The sequence below is a fragment of the Acipenser ruthenus genome, chromosome 14 (genome assembly GCF_902713425.1).
Source record: "Acipenser ruthenus chromosome 14, fAciRut3.2 maternal haplotype, whole genome shotgun sequence".
NCBI lineage: Eukaryota > Metazoa > Chordata > Actinopteri > Acipenseriformes > Acipenseridae > Acipenser > Acipenser ruthenus.
Genome location: NC_081202.1, coordinates 15,793,425 through 15,809,211, shown reverse-complemented (window position 1 = coordinate 15,809,211; position 15,787 = coordinate 15,793,425). Strand labels below are relative to the sequence as shown.

The following is a 15,787-nucleotide window of genomic DNA, read 5'->3' as shown; positions in this document are numbered from 1 at the left end:
GCATTCTTACTTTACAGCATTTTTTCACACCTGCCTAAAACTTTTGCACAGTACTGTATGTATATATATATATATATATATATATATATATATATATATATATATATATATATATATATATATATATATATATACCTCTGCTTCTTTTCAGCAGCTGCTTCAGGCCAGTGCTGATATTAATAAAAATTCATGACAGCTCTCATATGCTGGTTGGGCAACAAACACCACAACACCACTTTTCCCCTCGGAAAACATATATTTAATGCCAGGCCATTTACCCAAATGAAGGAGATGCTTGCATGCACATAAAGCAGAGCTTCAAACCTGTCAGCCAAAATCAAATTGGTTTAAAAAAATTGCCCTCCTATAAAACGACACTGATGGGTGCAATACGGAAGATGACACCATAAACAACGGTTCTTAGTATTTATTGGTGGGGTGAAAGCAAAATGCTGTAAATTATATGGCTGTCAGGGCAGTCATTTTTCATGAAGAGATACTCTGGAAGATAAACTGGTGATTTAACTAAAGCAACCTATCTAGAGATGTGCCAACATCTAGCGAGCATACTCATTTAAATATAGCACACTTTGAAATGTGCAAACTCTTTAATGAGATAGTGCCTTTTGTGCTAGATATACATTTCTCCAGTTTCAATAAATACATGTATTTGCTGCATATTGATGTAGTCATTTTATAACACTCATCAAGATGAATGACAATTACCTGCAATCACTGGAAATCGCTTCAATAGTAAACATTAACAACTCAAAAGCCACAACCATTGGACCACGAGTGATGAATGTTGGTCATTGATGTGACTGTAAATCTTTGAAACTGCATCATATAGCACAGACATCTATGACATACGATCAGGACAAAAACAAACAGTACTAAAAGCAATAAAGAACACGATAAAATGTATTAATGAGAAGAGGGTTGTATTTCAATTGAAAACCTGAAATTTACCTTTACTTTTACAATCAGTTCATTCATTCTATGGAAATATGTTATGCGTGGGAACCGTTGTTGTCAGGTTCTACAGCTATATACTTGGCCAGAGAAAAATGTGTAATTTATTGAAACGTCAAGTGCCTCCTACAAGACCATTAAACACACCTTAGTGGCTAGGAGCCGTGTCAGATAAATCTCAGACACCATCTTGCTGCCTCTGTCTCCTTCCTTTTGGTCTCCATGTTCATGGTTTTTGACCAGGTGCCACACTTTGACCCCACTCTCAAGGTCAGGAGTAATCATTGGAGTACGTGAACGTAGGCTGTCAGGGCTGCCTGTGTACCGGATCACATTCTCTGTTTGCAGAAAAAAAGAAATACAAATAACTTTAACATTATTTCCACAGAATAATTACATATGACCGACATTCAAAAACTATTTGGGTTATATTAAGATAATCTAAAACAGCAACACATCTAAATACAGCCATCATTTATAATGCTTCTTGTGTTTCTCCCCCAAAGATCACCATCTTAATAACTCCACTAATACTACTGTTAAAAATAGTTCCACTACATTAACCCCAATCCCTTGTATTCCCAAATATAGGCATGCTCATTACATTTTGGACACTGACGCTTAAAATGACTGCCATGTTAGAGTCAGAGAGCTAGAAATAACCTCAGATTCTATATTTAGGGACTGACCCCAGACTCTTGAAAATAACTGAAATGTGACTCTTTAGCTACCAAACTAACAGAAGACAGGGAGAGACACGGATTTATATCACAATAAACTGATTATAAGTGCTAAATGTGGAAGACTTGTACGGTAGAGTAAAATGCCTGTAGATTTTTTCACCGTTTTCTTTGAACAGTACCTTTTATGTGTGTTCTGTCAAAAAGCTAATAAAAAATCAAAACAGACGCCACTGTCTTCACCTTCTGAAGAATAATAGTTTGAGATGTGGGAAAAACAGGAGAATATCTTGTTTCATAACCTAATATTGGCCTGTGAAAATGATGGAAAAGAGTGCAAGAAATGTAGGCTCTCTCACATGGCAGGGCAAGGGTGTGCAGTATTTCTTCATGACACAGTAATTGTGCCTGACAAGGTTTGCCAAGCGGAACAGTCGAATGAAGAAAAACTCCATACGACTGCCGTCTCAGGTGAAAAACTGTTTGGCATATTTTGTTGTCGTTTTGATTAAAAAGAAGTCCAGTTTTTAGGATGAAATGCACTGTACAGTTTTCTCATTGTGTGCAAGTTCAAAGGAGGCTGCTGCCTTTGTGTTTGAAGTGGTTTCTATTTGAAGTTAATTCCAAAGAAGCTGCAGATATGCCGTATGTTGGATACAATTTCATCAAATGAATGATAAGATATTAATATACCTGAGAATTGCATCTGTGTACATTCTTTTGGTCTTGTGGTTATTTGGATTGGATGAAGGGATTCATGATGTCATAAATAAAGAAAGGAGTTTTTTCATTCATCAGGGAGTGATGGGCAGGTCATTTTTCATTCCAAAAAATCAGGACACACATGAAAAAAATACTCCTATTCTCTTCTTGTTATCTTGACATGAAACACCGTACTATGACCTTTGGGTCATTATGAACAATGTAAACATTATGATGTATGACACAAACCCAGAACATGATGCTATCACCTGGAAATGATTACTGTTTCAACTGCTATAATCTGAACATTAGGAATGGCTCTGTGTTGGCAATGTTATATATATATATATATATATATATATATATATATATGGTATACCTTTCAAGTACAGTACATTAAAGGAAATCCCACTATCTTAGATGTAGATTTATATAGCAGCGAATGTATGAGTGAATAGCAGCATGAGTAGAAGTGAACAGACTGAGGGTGGAACTGTCACTATAATCCAACTATTTACTATTAAAATAGAAGTCACAAAATCCAACTAGAATTTATATGCTCATAACACTTGATTTAGTCCAGTGACATTTTCATTGAAAGAAGGGAAAAGGCAGATGAAAAGAATACAGTTAAGTGAATAAGATATGTGGCAGACTGTGATGTCACTGTTTGGAATTGATTTTGAAGCAGAAAAGGGCCTACAGGTACAGTATATTGAGTAAAAGCACATGAATGGGGCTTATTTGTGATGTGTTGTGGAATACAGCATGTGAACCTGGCACACTGATTAAGATCCTTAGCAGTCTATACTATATTTATATATGAAAAATTATATAAGAACCATATTCTGCTTTTTCTTATAGTGTGCCACACAGGCTTATTTCATAGTTCTGTTCTTTACAAAGACGCTAAGGTCTTGTTTTGCTACCTTGAACATTGCCTGCACACAGAGCAAAGTACAGCAATGGACGGAGGTCATTATTAAGTGTAGAACATGGAATCCACAGGTTTATAAAGTGAAAAAACACCCCATAAAGTGAACATACAAGGTCAAATATTCGGAACTCATCTTAGAAACTCCACTTTCGATTTTAAAATGTTTTCCTATTTATTACTTCAGCATTCTATACCATTTTAGATTTTATATATATATATATATATATATATATATATATATATATATATATATATATAAATGCAAAGCAAAATCTAATTAAAGGAAATGTACACTGCCTTGGGCTATCAATACAGTGCTTGTATTTCTTGGCTCACACTGTTGCTTATTAGTTTGTACTGAAATGATTCTTGCACACTAGCATCCAGATATTGTTCATTTTAATTAAATCAAACTACATCAAAATTTCACAATGAGAAATACTGGTTAGGGGAGCTAGATATACCATAACCATGTTTAATTTCAAATTTCATAAATATTACATTTGGAGTCCATGATTTATAAATCACTGCATACTCTAATGCTTATAAAAACTGTGTTTTGTTATGCAAAAAAATAATAATGAAAACCTGCACACTCACAGCATTTCTGAACATATTACAATTTTAGTGGGCAAAGGGCACATATCAGTATGGTACTATGGTACTACTTTGTTTCGTTTGGGGGACCTTCAGTGTAATGAAAAGCATAATCCTTTTATGTAATGTTTTTAATTGAAATGCTGGCCCTGATGCTAACAATTACCACCTCAGTGCTTATGTCACAAAGAAAAGCGCTGTAAGCTCAAGTATATTAGATACAGTCACGCCTAATTAGGGTCTCAGGTGGGCTCTGTATTACTGCCTCTGATGCCAGTTTGATTTGGTTCCCATTACTCTGTGGATGCAGACTATCACCACCTCTTTCGTTATACTAATTAGACTTGATGTTAGTATACTAAAAGTTACCCAGAGCATTTTTATCTAAGGTTCTGCAGTGTGGTTAATACTCACCAGCTTTATTGCTTGGGTGGTTGTTTCAATTGCCAGATTTTCTCATAATTAAATTGCAATCTATAATTTTTAAATGCTCAGGGAATGGTACGGTACTGTCTTGACCTTACGGTTCTATACAGAATATGTGGACTGTGTGCACATACTTTGTCGCCATTCATGTGAGAACCCGGAGGCAGTGTGCATCATAATTGCATGGATCCAAGTGAAATGCTGAACTTAAAATTGCTTCCCTCTATCTACCTTACTTTACTGCTCATTTTGTTTTCTGTGTGCTTAACAAATGGATATTTTAATACAACTAACTGGTTTTAGCATGTATAGGCACACTCACTCACACACACATCGAATGAAATTGGAATCAGGCAGTGGCCATATCTCTCACTGCACTGTGATTGCTGCTGTTGCTTCTGTACTGCTGTAAATTGTTGCTTAGCAGCTGTCTTTCACTCCCTGCCTTTGTTTCTGGAGGACACCGGTGCCCCAGAGTTTTAAATCTTGTCCTGTCAAAAGAGTTCTTTGTAATTGATGTCGTTTGTGGCTTTTCTACCTGCTGGGTTGCAGAGTTGAGTTGACTGTGTTGAAACAAACATATCATAAAAAAGGGAAATGCAAATGTACCATATTTGCTGGCTGAGGTTCTGGAGACGGTGGAGTTGTTGACTGCGTTGTATGCTGTAACTTGTTTTGGAACAAGAGCCACCAATGAGCTATCTGGCACCTGTGGAGACATATAAACAATTTAACAGTTAAAGGTTTTCAATTTAATTCATTTAATTAATATGCCACCAATGATGTGGTAATTGCTTTTATATAATCATAGCTTATTGATATCATAATCTTTAATGTTTCACTTCAGTTTAAACGTGTATTGAATGGCACCATAAAATGGAGAGCTGCACTCTGAGGTAGTGAGGTAGACAGGTAAACAGCAAGACCGTCTGATAATGCTCTGCCCTGGGGTGCAACTAACCAGGAGGCAGGGGAGGAGAGGTCAGGGAGGAGGAAATGCACTCTTGACAGGTGGAATAGTCCAGGAAATGTTAAATTAAATAGACAGAGGCTGCAGTAATCAGAAAGTAACACTTCTGGAAACAAGGCAATGATGATAACAACAAATACAAGATAGCTATCTTCAGGCTAGAGCATCATTGTTCCCAGCAGAAATTAAACATTTAATTACACATTTTGAGCTGCTGATAAGGGCTCTTTCAGCCTTCATTTATTTTGACGGACAATTTGAATAAGGTTGACATTAATACTGTTGAAAAAATATTTTGTTCAGTGAATTAAATAACATGGATACTGTATTAATATATTTAAACTGAAATAGTATATATAATCTAATAATAATGTACAAGTACATTAATATAGTACAGGCATAATACACAACAGGATGAAATATGAAATCCTCTGGCCCAATCCCTGAAACTTTGGTTAGATAACCAGCTAATATTTCTATTGATTTATGGAGACTTATGAGAAGGCAAATGGCATTTGGTTAATACAAAAAAATACAGTGTTGATAATAAACAGCAGAAAAATCATGCTTGAACCCATCAATTTGCAATCTTGCTCAAAAGCACTAACAGTCTTTGAGTTGTTGATAGCTTTTTATCAAGGATAACTCGCCCTCCCTAGCTGAAAAGAATTAACTTCTGTCTTCATTATCTCATCTCCGATTCCAATCAACTTCTAATCCATTTTCCGTCTCTCGTCCACACTGACAGTCAACAGCATGACATTTAATTTAGCGTCGGTGTGGGCCCCCAGTCAAACCTCTCATTTAGAGGGCAGCGGCTTATCTCCCAAATTATTTGCACTTAAATGAACAGCAGAAGATTTTTATCAGGACCTGATTGGATGTGATTCCAGAATGGACAATGCTGGCAGAGTGTGAGTCATTGTGGCTGATTGGCAGCTGAATGACAGGCTAGGCTTATCTTGCTCACTGACAGTTTGCCAGTATGTTAGGCGTCTTATGTTTTGTCATCTCCCCGCCTTAATTTACTTTGTTTATCTGCTCCTCTCTGTCCTGTTAGCTTGCTGGTTCCTATCAGTCATTACCCTTGTTTGAATGGTTCTGGAAGCTACGCGGCAGCAAAATCTATTAAAATGTCACCGGGTTATGATCTAAGACGTAATTGGGCACAGTAAAGTGCAAGTGAGGAAGCAATGCCAAAGCAAATTTTTAGCCTAACCAAGTGTCCATCTGGGTTTTTATGGGACTTGTGATGTACAGAGTTTACATTCAAATATAATTAAAACTGTAACATTTTTAATTAACAGTTTTATAGATATTTTTAAAAGGCCAGAAAATCCACTGTAGGTATTCTTGAAAAAAAAATATAGGATTTAACCTGAGCAGTTCTAATATTTTTTTTTGCTGTACAGAAGCACGTTTTGATATTGCACTTTAATAATGTTTGCTGTTCAACCTTGTTTCAGACACGCACACATATATACTACCTATTTGGAGTTCAGCATCTTTGAATTCTCACTTTTTTGTATGGTATCTGAGGAATGCAGTTAAACAATATTAAGAATCCCAAGGCAGAAGGTAAAAAACGCTGACTCAGAGGTGCAAGTAAAATTAAAGTTTCAATCCTGAATGTACTGTAGCATGGCAAGACTCTGGAGATGAACATGCAGTCTCAAATGGCTAGCCCATCTTAACATCTTCAAAATCAAATTTTACATTCAACTTTAGATATAGCATAATTTAAGACAAGGATGCTTCTGGACTCAGAGAGAATCAGAGAGTTTGGGAATTTGCAAGAAATAGGTTTAGTTGCTAAACTCTGGCATTTTCTTCCACTTTTCTGTCAGATAAAGGTGCTGAATCATAAGCAGGAAGTGATCACCAGGTGTATAGCAGCCAGCAGCTGCTGCTGTCCTGCTTCTCCCAGTCTCAGTGCACTAGGTACTGGTGTGGGATTAACAGGAGAAAACAAATCTTACATCTTTTTACTGAAACACAGCATTATTTGCAGGCTACTTGTTGCCACTTCAGCTGTAGAACTAGGAACCCTGCTCTTGTTATTGCCAGGGTCTGCAGCTCTGGAAACTGGGCTCACCTGATAATGTGTCAGCATATTCAATCTCTTCCAGTCATTCTCAATCTTGGTGGTGACATCTTCGTCTTGCAGGATAACTCTTGCTCCTCTCCCTTGGCGCCACTCTACAGGGCAAAACATTCAAACTGGTGAGCAACGTGGATTAAAAAAAAAAGGAAATAAATCACACGCTCTATTTTCACTGCAGTCCTGCATATCAATAAAACTATTATCTAAAGAAAAAACGTGCATTTCCCTTCCATCTGGAATAGACGCATTCTGCTCACTGTAAACACCTAAAATGTGGGATGAAAATCTTTTCATTAAAACTAGTTAGGAAAGGAGAACAGTTTTTCATGCAGTTGGTTAGGTGTACATTTAAAAAACATTATAGTAAATAATTTCCTAGATTGAAAAAAAAGTGTTACTATATAAATGTTTAGTTCCATTGGTAGGCTCCCTCATATTAAAAGATCAGTATTATTGTTAAAGAAACCGACAACTAGTCTTGAACAGTCTTATGAAAATCAACATCTATTTAATCCACCTACACAGACTTTAAATAATCATTTTTTAAATAATTCACAAACTGAGTATTCATGAATATTTGTAAAACATCTTTCCATTCAATATTTAACTGGAAGAAAAAGTCTGAAGATTCTCATTGTTCTACAACAGAGAAAATAAAAAAAGATACACTGGTTTGCATCTTAAGTCAACAACATATGATGCTTGTGATGAGGAACGGTTAACCACAACTGAATTGCCAGAGAGAAAAGGTGACCTCTACAATTATAATGATATCAGGAAGATGAAATCTCTAGATTTCTCCTCACTTACTGTCCACTCTCATCACATCTCTGAGATTTCACTAAAGAATAAAAAACAAAAGGACAGAAACACTCCTATCCAATTTGTTCCATGACTGACTGGTAAAATTCTATAATCCTTATCTGCCCTTGCAATCAAGACCAGTATTGAATTTGAACTCTGGAGACCTCATGGAGCTCCATGTATGGAATGCAAAGTCCTCATAGCATAAAGTATTTTTATTGTCTATGTTTGTTTTATTCCAGTCAATGCTTAAACCTTCAGGGCTGTACTGAAGACATTTAATAACGTTAAAATGCACCGGTGGAATCATACCAGCCCAATGAGCAACTCATAATCAGCGGTACCATGGTAAATCATCATCAGTCAGTGCTTTCTCTTCATACATTACCTATGTCGTACAGTCTGTGTACAGGTTAATGATCAAAATGTTTTGAAGTTCTTACCTAAATCCATGTCAGCTGCTTTCTGTCGGTGGGAATAGGGCACATTCTTGTATATTGCATCGAGAATCTTCTCCTTGACCTGGGTGATGGTGTCACAGTTCAGGATTTTCACTGGAATCTCAGGACTTTTCTCATTATCAGGGTTTATGCAGTTCACAAGCTGAGGAGCACAGTTACAGAACCAGTTCAACATCAAGACTAGTTATTCATCAGTCTGTCTACCTCAGATGTAGACCTCAGATGTATGCTGCGTGTTACTGAATCCCTGCTATCTCTGATAATTAAAACAAAAAATACACGATGAAGTGTTGTTCTATATTGAACAGGCCTCCTGTCTAAGTCACATCTGAAGCTCTTACAACATGCATGCTTCTCCATTCTGCAACATAACATGAATAAGGCGACTACTTCAATTTTCAATTTACATTTTTTCATGCCATTCTGCTTGTTCTCAATAGACACTTTGGACATCTAAAAAGCTTTAGTTTTTTATATTTATTTATTTATTTTAAAAGCCTGAATTAAACTGTAAATATAAATAGGGGCAGTAATGTTAATTGATCATTCAAACTAAACAAACAAACAAACAAACAAACAAACTAATTAATTAATTAATTAATTAATCATGACTTCCAGTCATTCCAGCAACCTGCCTCCCATGACAAAAACTGGCCAGCGTTAACCTCGTTAAAATAAATTCTCTTGTTAGGTGCTAATTAAATTGTCATAAAATCATCACCATAGAGCAAATAACACGTTCAGGATGACAACATCTGCATGACAAAGCAGAAATAAAAATAAAAAAAAAAAATCAACAACAACAACAACAACAACACCACAAGAGAATTCCCTGCTGTCCAGACCCAACACCCTGCAAACGGAATGTGTAGCAGATAGCTTCAGTAGTTTCTGCAGCGGCACAGTACTTGCTAATATTTAACATTTTTGGTGTTCTGTGCTGACATCTAGTTGGATACTAATTTTACAAATTGAAGTGCCACAACCACCAACAGTATTTACTTAGTTCCTTACTCTATTGTTTACTTTTTATTTCATTTAAATATACCATATGATATAATATAATATAATATAATATATAATACATGTAGCTGAAATGTTGCTTCACCTAAAATGACAGCATTGGGATCCAACATCAATGATTCTCCTGCTGTCCCATGATAAATCACAAATCTGGGCTTTTTTTAAATCGCTGCAAAGCAGTTAACAAACACTGTCATCTGTTTCTTGTGATCCATGAAATTATCCAAGAAGAAATCTTGTTGCTGCCCGGACCTCTAAACTTACAAGTGTCTTGTAGTCTATTTGCTGTCTGATGAGCTTGTCTTCACTGAGTGAATAGCGAGCCTCGCCGGTGATAGAGTCAATGGGTCCCTTCTCCATCTGCTGTTTGATTGCGCAGAACAAAGAGAAGAGAGGCTCTCCTGCACATTCCTGTTCGACAAGGAAGGCCAAGCATTACTTTACAACACTGTATGTACTGAACACCATCAACTTATAAAAATCGAGGAAATGTAACTTTCTGCACACTTCAGACATTTGAATTCATCTAGAAAAAACATTGTGTGGTACCAGAACTGTATATGATTTACCATTTTTTTTAAATTAGTATTATTTCATGAAATGATAAAAAGAAAGTCGCTTTATGGATCCGGCACATGGGGAGTTGTAGATGTTTGTGTGTGGAAAAGGGGAGGGGATTGGGAAAGTAATTATTATTATTATTATTATTATTATTTTACTACTTTACTCCTGTTGGTTTCAGGCTGCCTGAAGAATTTGCATACCACTGTTTATTCTTATCCTGAAGTTGTTCATACAAAACTGCTTCAATAAGCATTTCACACTAATTCAGAAATATCAAGCAGATAAAATAAAAATGTAGTTCTTTCCCTGTCTAATTCTCTTTCAGAATAGATAAACCTGACGCTCTGCTTTACTTTCACCTCACCCCCATCCTTTCAACAGTAAAATTCAAAACTGCAAAAGGCCAGCTTCCCTCAGTGTAAAACCTAAAGAAAACAAGTCAATAATCTGAAGAAATGTGGCATTTCCTCAGCTTGTACACCTGTCTGCTGCTTAATTAGCTTATCTCAAAGCTGCATATTGCTTCTTTGTGCCTGTCTATTCCCTCTTATCAGGCTGTTTTTTCCACTGTGGCAGGCGGAAAAGCAACTGACTGGAAAAGAGGACTATTATGGAGGCAGGAGTGCGGAGAGTCTTTTATTGCTCTTACACTTTCGGTGGATTCAGAGCTTAGTGAATAACAGCAAATCTGCAGGTACAAAGTGGAGCACAAAACTAATTTTGCTGATGTTGCATGTTTTCGGAGGACACAGCACAGACCCAGGGTCTTGCAGTATTTTAGAAGACTTGCAGGAAAGGCTGCACATTGGTACCCGTGAGCCAACAAAGTAGTCTTGTCCAATAGCTAAAGAGAGAATGGCAAACTCTCTTAAATGGGTTGCAAGTCATACAGATCATAACACTTGCTGTGGTATATTTTTATGGCCCAATATAGAGGGTCTTTCTGTTTCATAATAAATACAATGGCCAATCTCCATTAGTATAATCCCTTTGTCATCAGAATTCTCTTTATTAGGCTGCTGTTCAGTAGAATTCAGCCACTGCTGCTGCCTATCCTACCTTCTCCTAGAGCAGTTTGGTGCAAAAGCCTACCTGATGATTATATTCAGTCTGTGTCTTCCTTCTCAAAGAAGAAAACATCACCAAACACAGAGAAGGAGGACTCTGAAGCCAGCAGCATCAGCAATCTCTAAATCAAGGCCTTTCACATTAAAGGTCCAATTTTTAGTTCAAAGTTTGTCCCCATTTTCTGAAGTCCATTTTAGGCTTGACGCTTTACTGTGGTAAAATGTATTAAAAGCATGGAAATATGGGAAAGCACTGTGGCTCACTGGGGGAAAAAAGTTACCCGCAGCAAAAAAAAAACACTGATGCATAGTAGAAGCATGGAGAACTGCTGTGCAAATGTGCAGTGGTACACTTTTAAGAGTACAGAACCTACTGTGAATGCGATTCTAGCCATTGTCTCCTTTGGAGCACCATATCACTGCATGTATCATCTTAATACTCCACTGGGAACAATATGTAAGCTTACTCATGTTGTTAAAAAAAAAAAAAAAACATATAATACTGTAAACTGTGTATTAAACACACAGCTTTAAAATATGAAAGATGAACATAAATGCTTTATGAAATATCATCAGATATGTACACTAGTCTGCTCAACCCCTGCTGGTTATAATGTTAGGTTCAGCTCTATTGTCTGCTGCAGCTGACAGGAAGAAATATCAACACAGCAGTTTGCATCTGATTACCTTGAGGAACTTGTACAACAGGAAGGTAAACCAGTTGGTCAGCATCTTCTCGGCAACAGATTCAGTCCTAAAAAAAGAGTAGGAATTAGGCAGGGAAAATGGTTTCTGGGTTGCTAAACACAGGCTTGTTACTATGGCACCTCTTCTGTCAGTGCCCATAGCATATAATTGCTAAGATTAATGTAGATCGATGATGATGATGATGATGATGATGATGATGATGATTATTATTATAATTATTATTATTATTATTATTATTAATAATAATAATAATAATAATACTTTTTTTGTTAGCATTTCTTTTGTATTACCTTTTTTACCTTGATAATCGTATAAGGAGAGAATGTTGCTCTTGAAATAGACCAATTTATTATTTTAACTTTGCTTTCTACATACTGTCATTTACTAAGTAGTAAACGATTACCAACATGTAGAGCTTTTCTCAGCCTAAACAGGAACGACACAAACAATTTAGCCCTATATTGTTTTGTAGATTTAGAACAAAGAAATATAATCTAGATCAGAACATTTATATATCTGTGCGTATAGTTCTCATAATTTCAATTTTATTTTTAAAAAACACCGTATGCTACAATACAGCTCCTAGCTATAGACCACATGTTAACCTGTGGACCTCTTCATAATTATTGTGCTTTCAGAAAGTAATATTGCAATGGGTCAGTGCTAGGGCATGCATGACACACAAGGTGCATTGGCAAAACACCTGGACTGGATTAAGCTTTCTCTTCTCATCCTATTTCAGATTGAATTTTTTTAATCTGCAGTTCAACCGATCAGATCCTGTGCTGAATTAATAATGAAAAAGACAGGATTAAAACTGTACTTCGTTTTATACAGGTATCCTGATGCTCCAACTGTGTGTCTGCACATCCCATGGTAAACAGTGGCTACTGAAATTTGTTTTTTTTATTGAAAATTAAAATTCAGGATAAGGGTTCTACATTTCTACTGGTCCTCAGGATTGATACACATGGCATTTTGCATTTGATGAGTCTTAATATACCTTTACAAAATACAACCCCCCACCTTCTTAATTCCCAGATGACTGTTTTAAAAGGGTTAGATGAGTGTCCTCCATCACTCAAATGAAAACAAAAATAATTTTACAACTGCAGAAATGACAAATGCATATCAGGTTAGAGAAGTAGGTGCCATTGAAATGTTGAAAATGTGCCTGATACTGTATATGAAACCCAAGTAGGGTCTACAATAAACACAGTAAACCCAGCTGCTCTAGTGGCATAAGGAATAGAGGTTTGATAAAGTGGAAGGTGTGAGGTGAAAGCAATCAGCTAGAGAAGGTGACAGGATCAGAATAATAAGAGTGTAATTAAACTCTCCACGGCAGTGTAACAATTTGTAGCTTTACAGTTGACTTCTACTTCTCACGATCACCTATTGCATAAAGTGGTCGTTCAACAGCTCTGCTAGATAAAATAAGAGAAAATTCAACCTGTGTACAAACTGTTACCGTTATTACCCATGTTGCTTTGTAACCTGCTTAAATACCTACAGCTGGTGACGTGGATGTGAATTTGAACAACACGTCAGATGCATTTGTCATTTTTTTTGGACTGTACCTTATTGGTAATTGTGACCAAAAAACTAGAACAGGAAAAAGCTAATCAACTGTTTTCATCTAAAACTTATTATAGAACAAGTGGAATCTCGGTGCCATTTACTTTCATTTGTATTCCAAGTCTGTATATCCTGTCCATTTTTGGTATACAGAGAAGTCACAAGGTGTCGCCAAATGAAAGATTTGGTTGAAGTCAAACTTTTCAGGATACATCGAGGGTAATTGGAGACAACAGATTCTTGCGAGTATAGAATGTATCCTCGTACACTCCATGCTCCCTGTAGTTGCCACTTAAATATACACAATATTTCCACGCTTATTAGAATGCACTCCCATCAAAAGGCTATGGAAGATTTATTTATCCCTTTTCCAAATGTACCCAAAGTTTTAGTCTGTCCTGAATAACCCAGAATCAAACATTTGTCTTCCATCCTGTTATGAAAATATACTTTTTGCTCCAAGTTCTTAAAAGTGGGAATGGCAAGTATAAAGCCTTACAGTTCAGGTTTACAGCAGGTTTGCTTGTATAGATGTGGTGACAGCGAAGAAGAATATGTCTATGTGGGAGATTTGATCCGACTACCTTTCACACTACAGTGGCTAAGCTGGCAACAAATAGAATGACAAAAAAAAATGAGGCTCCTCTCATACAAACAGTGGGACTCCTTCCAGCATATTCCGGAACACAGCGATTTTCCTTGAAATAGTAAACTAGTCTAAACAACAACATAAACCATTTTTAATTGGAAATTATTGTAACTGACAATACCCTTTGAGAAAAAAAGAAAATAAACTGAGTGACGCAGATGGTTTTGGCATCAATAATGGAAGAAGTCCAGCTGGGGTAGCAGGCCACGCATTCATCTAGGAGCTGGAATGGGAGTTGATTTGCTGAAATGTGCTGCTACAGCTGAGACGAAAGTTATCCATTCCCATTTTTATAAATTTTGCAATTAATTATTATGAACAGTACATATCATTATTATATTTATTTTGCATCTCTCTTTGACCTGCTTGCATGGAGCTGGCCATGTTTTTGACCATGTGGCTACACTTTCTGAACACAATGCTCAGAATAAATCAAGTATAATGAAATACTTATAAAAGAGGAAAGGGGATGGGAAAAACATTTTTTTTAGGTATATAACAATTAAATAATGATAAAATGATAAGTTGTGTTTTTGTTTTTAGTGTGATGACAAGTGTTTAGCACTGAGTTTCAAAGTTAAGGGTTAAATTAGAACTGGGCTTATCCAGCGTTCTTCAGGCTTCATTCAAATTCAGGAACTCAATACCACAACAGGGAATTCATGTTCAGTCATAATATCAGAGGGTTATGCTCCAATGCTGCCTGGCAGGGAACATCCATTTCAGTAGAACATGCAAATCTCTAACCTCTGTCGCAGACTCTCTCCCTGTCTCAACGTGCTGTCGTTCACCACATGCTTTCTAATTCCATGCTAAAAAAATGAACCGTTTCCCATTCTAGAAAACCAAGTATTTAATAAACAATAATTTCCCCCCCCAAAACTAAAGCTCTATTTTTTTTGTGCCCACTGTTTTTAAGTAACCTTTGTTTATGCAGCCATTTCAAAATATTTATGACATTGGATTATGTTTTCATATTATTATTAACTTGTCATATTTTTCATTACCATACAAATTCTTAGATTAGGCTATTGTGTTATTTTCTTTAGCCTGCTAACCTTGATATTTGCTAAGCTGAGATAAACACTACCCAGAATGCCCCACAACTATAAAAAATCATTTTGACAGCATGGTGCAAAAGATCATGACACTGAGACGCATAGTGCTTGCACAAATGCAGTATTCTTGGATCTTGTATGAATAATGGAGCTGAGTACAGTTTAGGCCATCTCTCACCTATTTGTGTAGCTTATCAACAAAGTCCTCAGAGAATTTTATGGGTCAGTATGTGTACTATTGGAACTGACTTTTATTTGTCATTTTTACTTCAATAAGGACACACTATTTAGGTATCTGAAAGGCATTCAACTAGATTGTCAATTAACTTAATCACTAACTGGTCTCAATAAAAATAAACACAGGACATTCATTTGAGTTTCACAAGCTACAAATAATCATAACAGTGCTGTACTTTTAAAGTAGGCACAACTAGGCACTTGCACTGGTTTCTATCTAATTTACTTATTCAGGAGATTAATATAGCAA

At 36.3% G+C, this 15,787-nt stretch overlaps 1 protein-coding gene across 1 annotated transcript in view; it reads right to left on the bottom strand.

Moving 5' to 3' along the window:
* The window catches only part of LOC117419781 (plexin-A4), a 248,524-nt gene that overhangs the window by 24,391 nt on the left and 208,346 nt on the right, over positions 1-15,787 (bottom strand). The window contains exons 23-28 of the mRNA XM_058985937.1: positions 11,995-12,061; positions 9,941-10,087; positions 8,636-8,795; positions 7,380-7,483; positions 4,924-5,023; positions 1,120-1,310 (exon numbers count right to left, since the gene is read on the bottom strand). Of these exons, the coding sequence (XP_058841920.1) occupies positions 1,120-1,310; positions 4,924-5,023; positions 7,380-7,483; positions 8,636-8,795; positions 9,941-10,087; positions 11,995-12,061 (769 nt within the window). The remainder of the gene's footprint in view (positions 1-1,119; positions 1,311-4,923; positions 5,024-7,379; positions 7,484-8,635; positions 8,796-9,940; positions 10,088-11,994; positions 12,062-15,787) is intronic.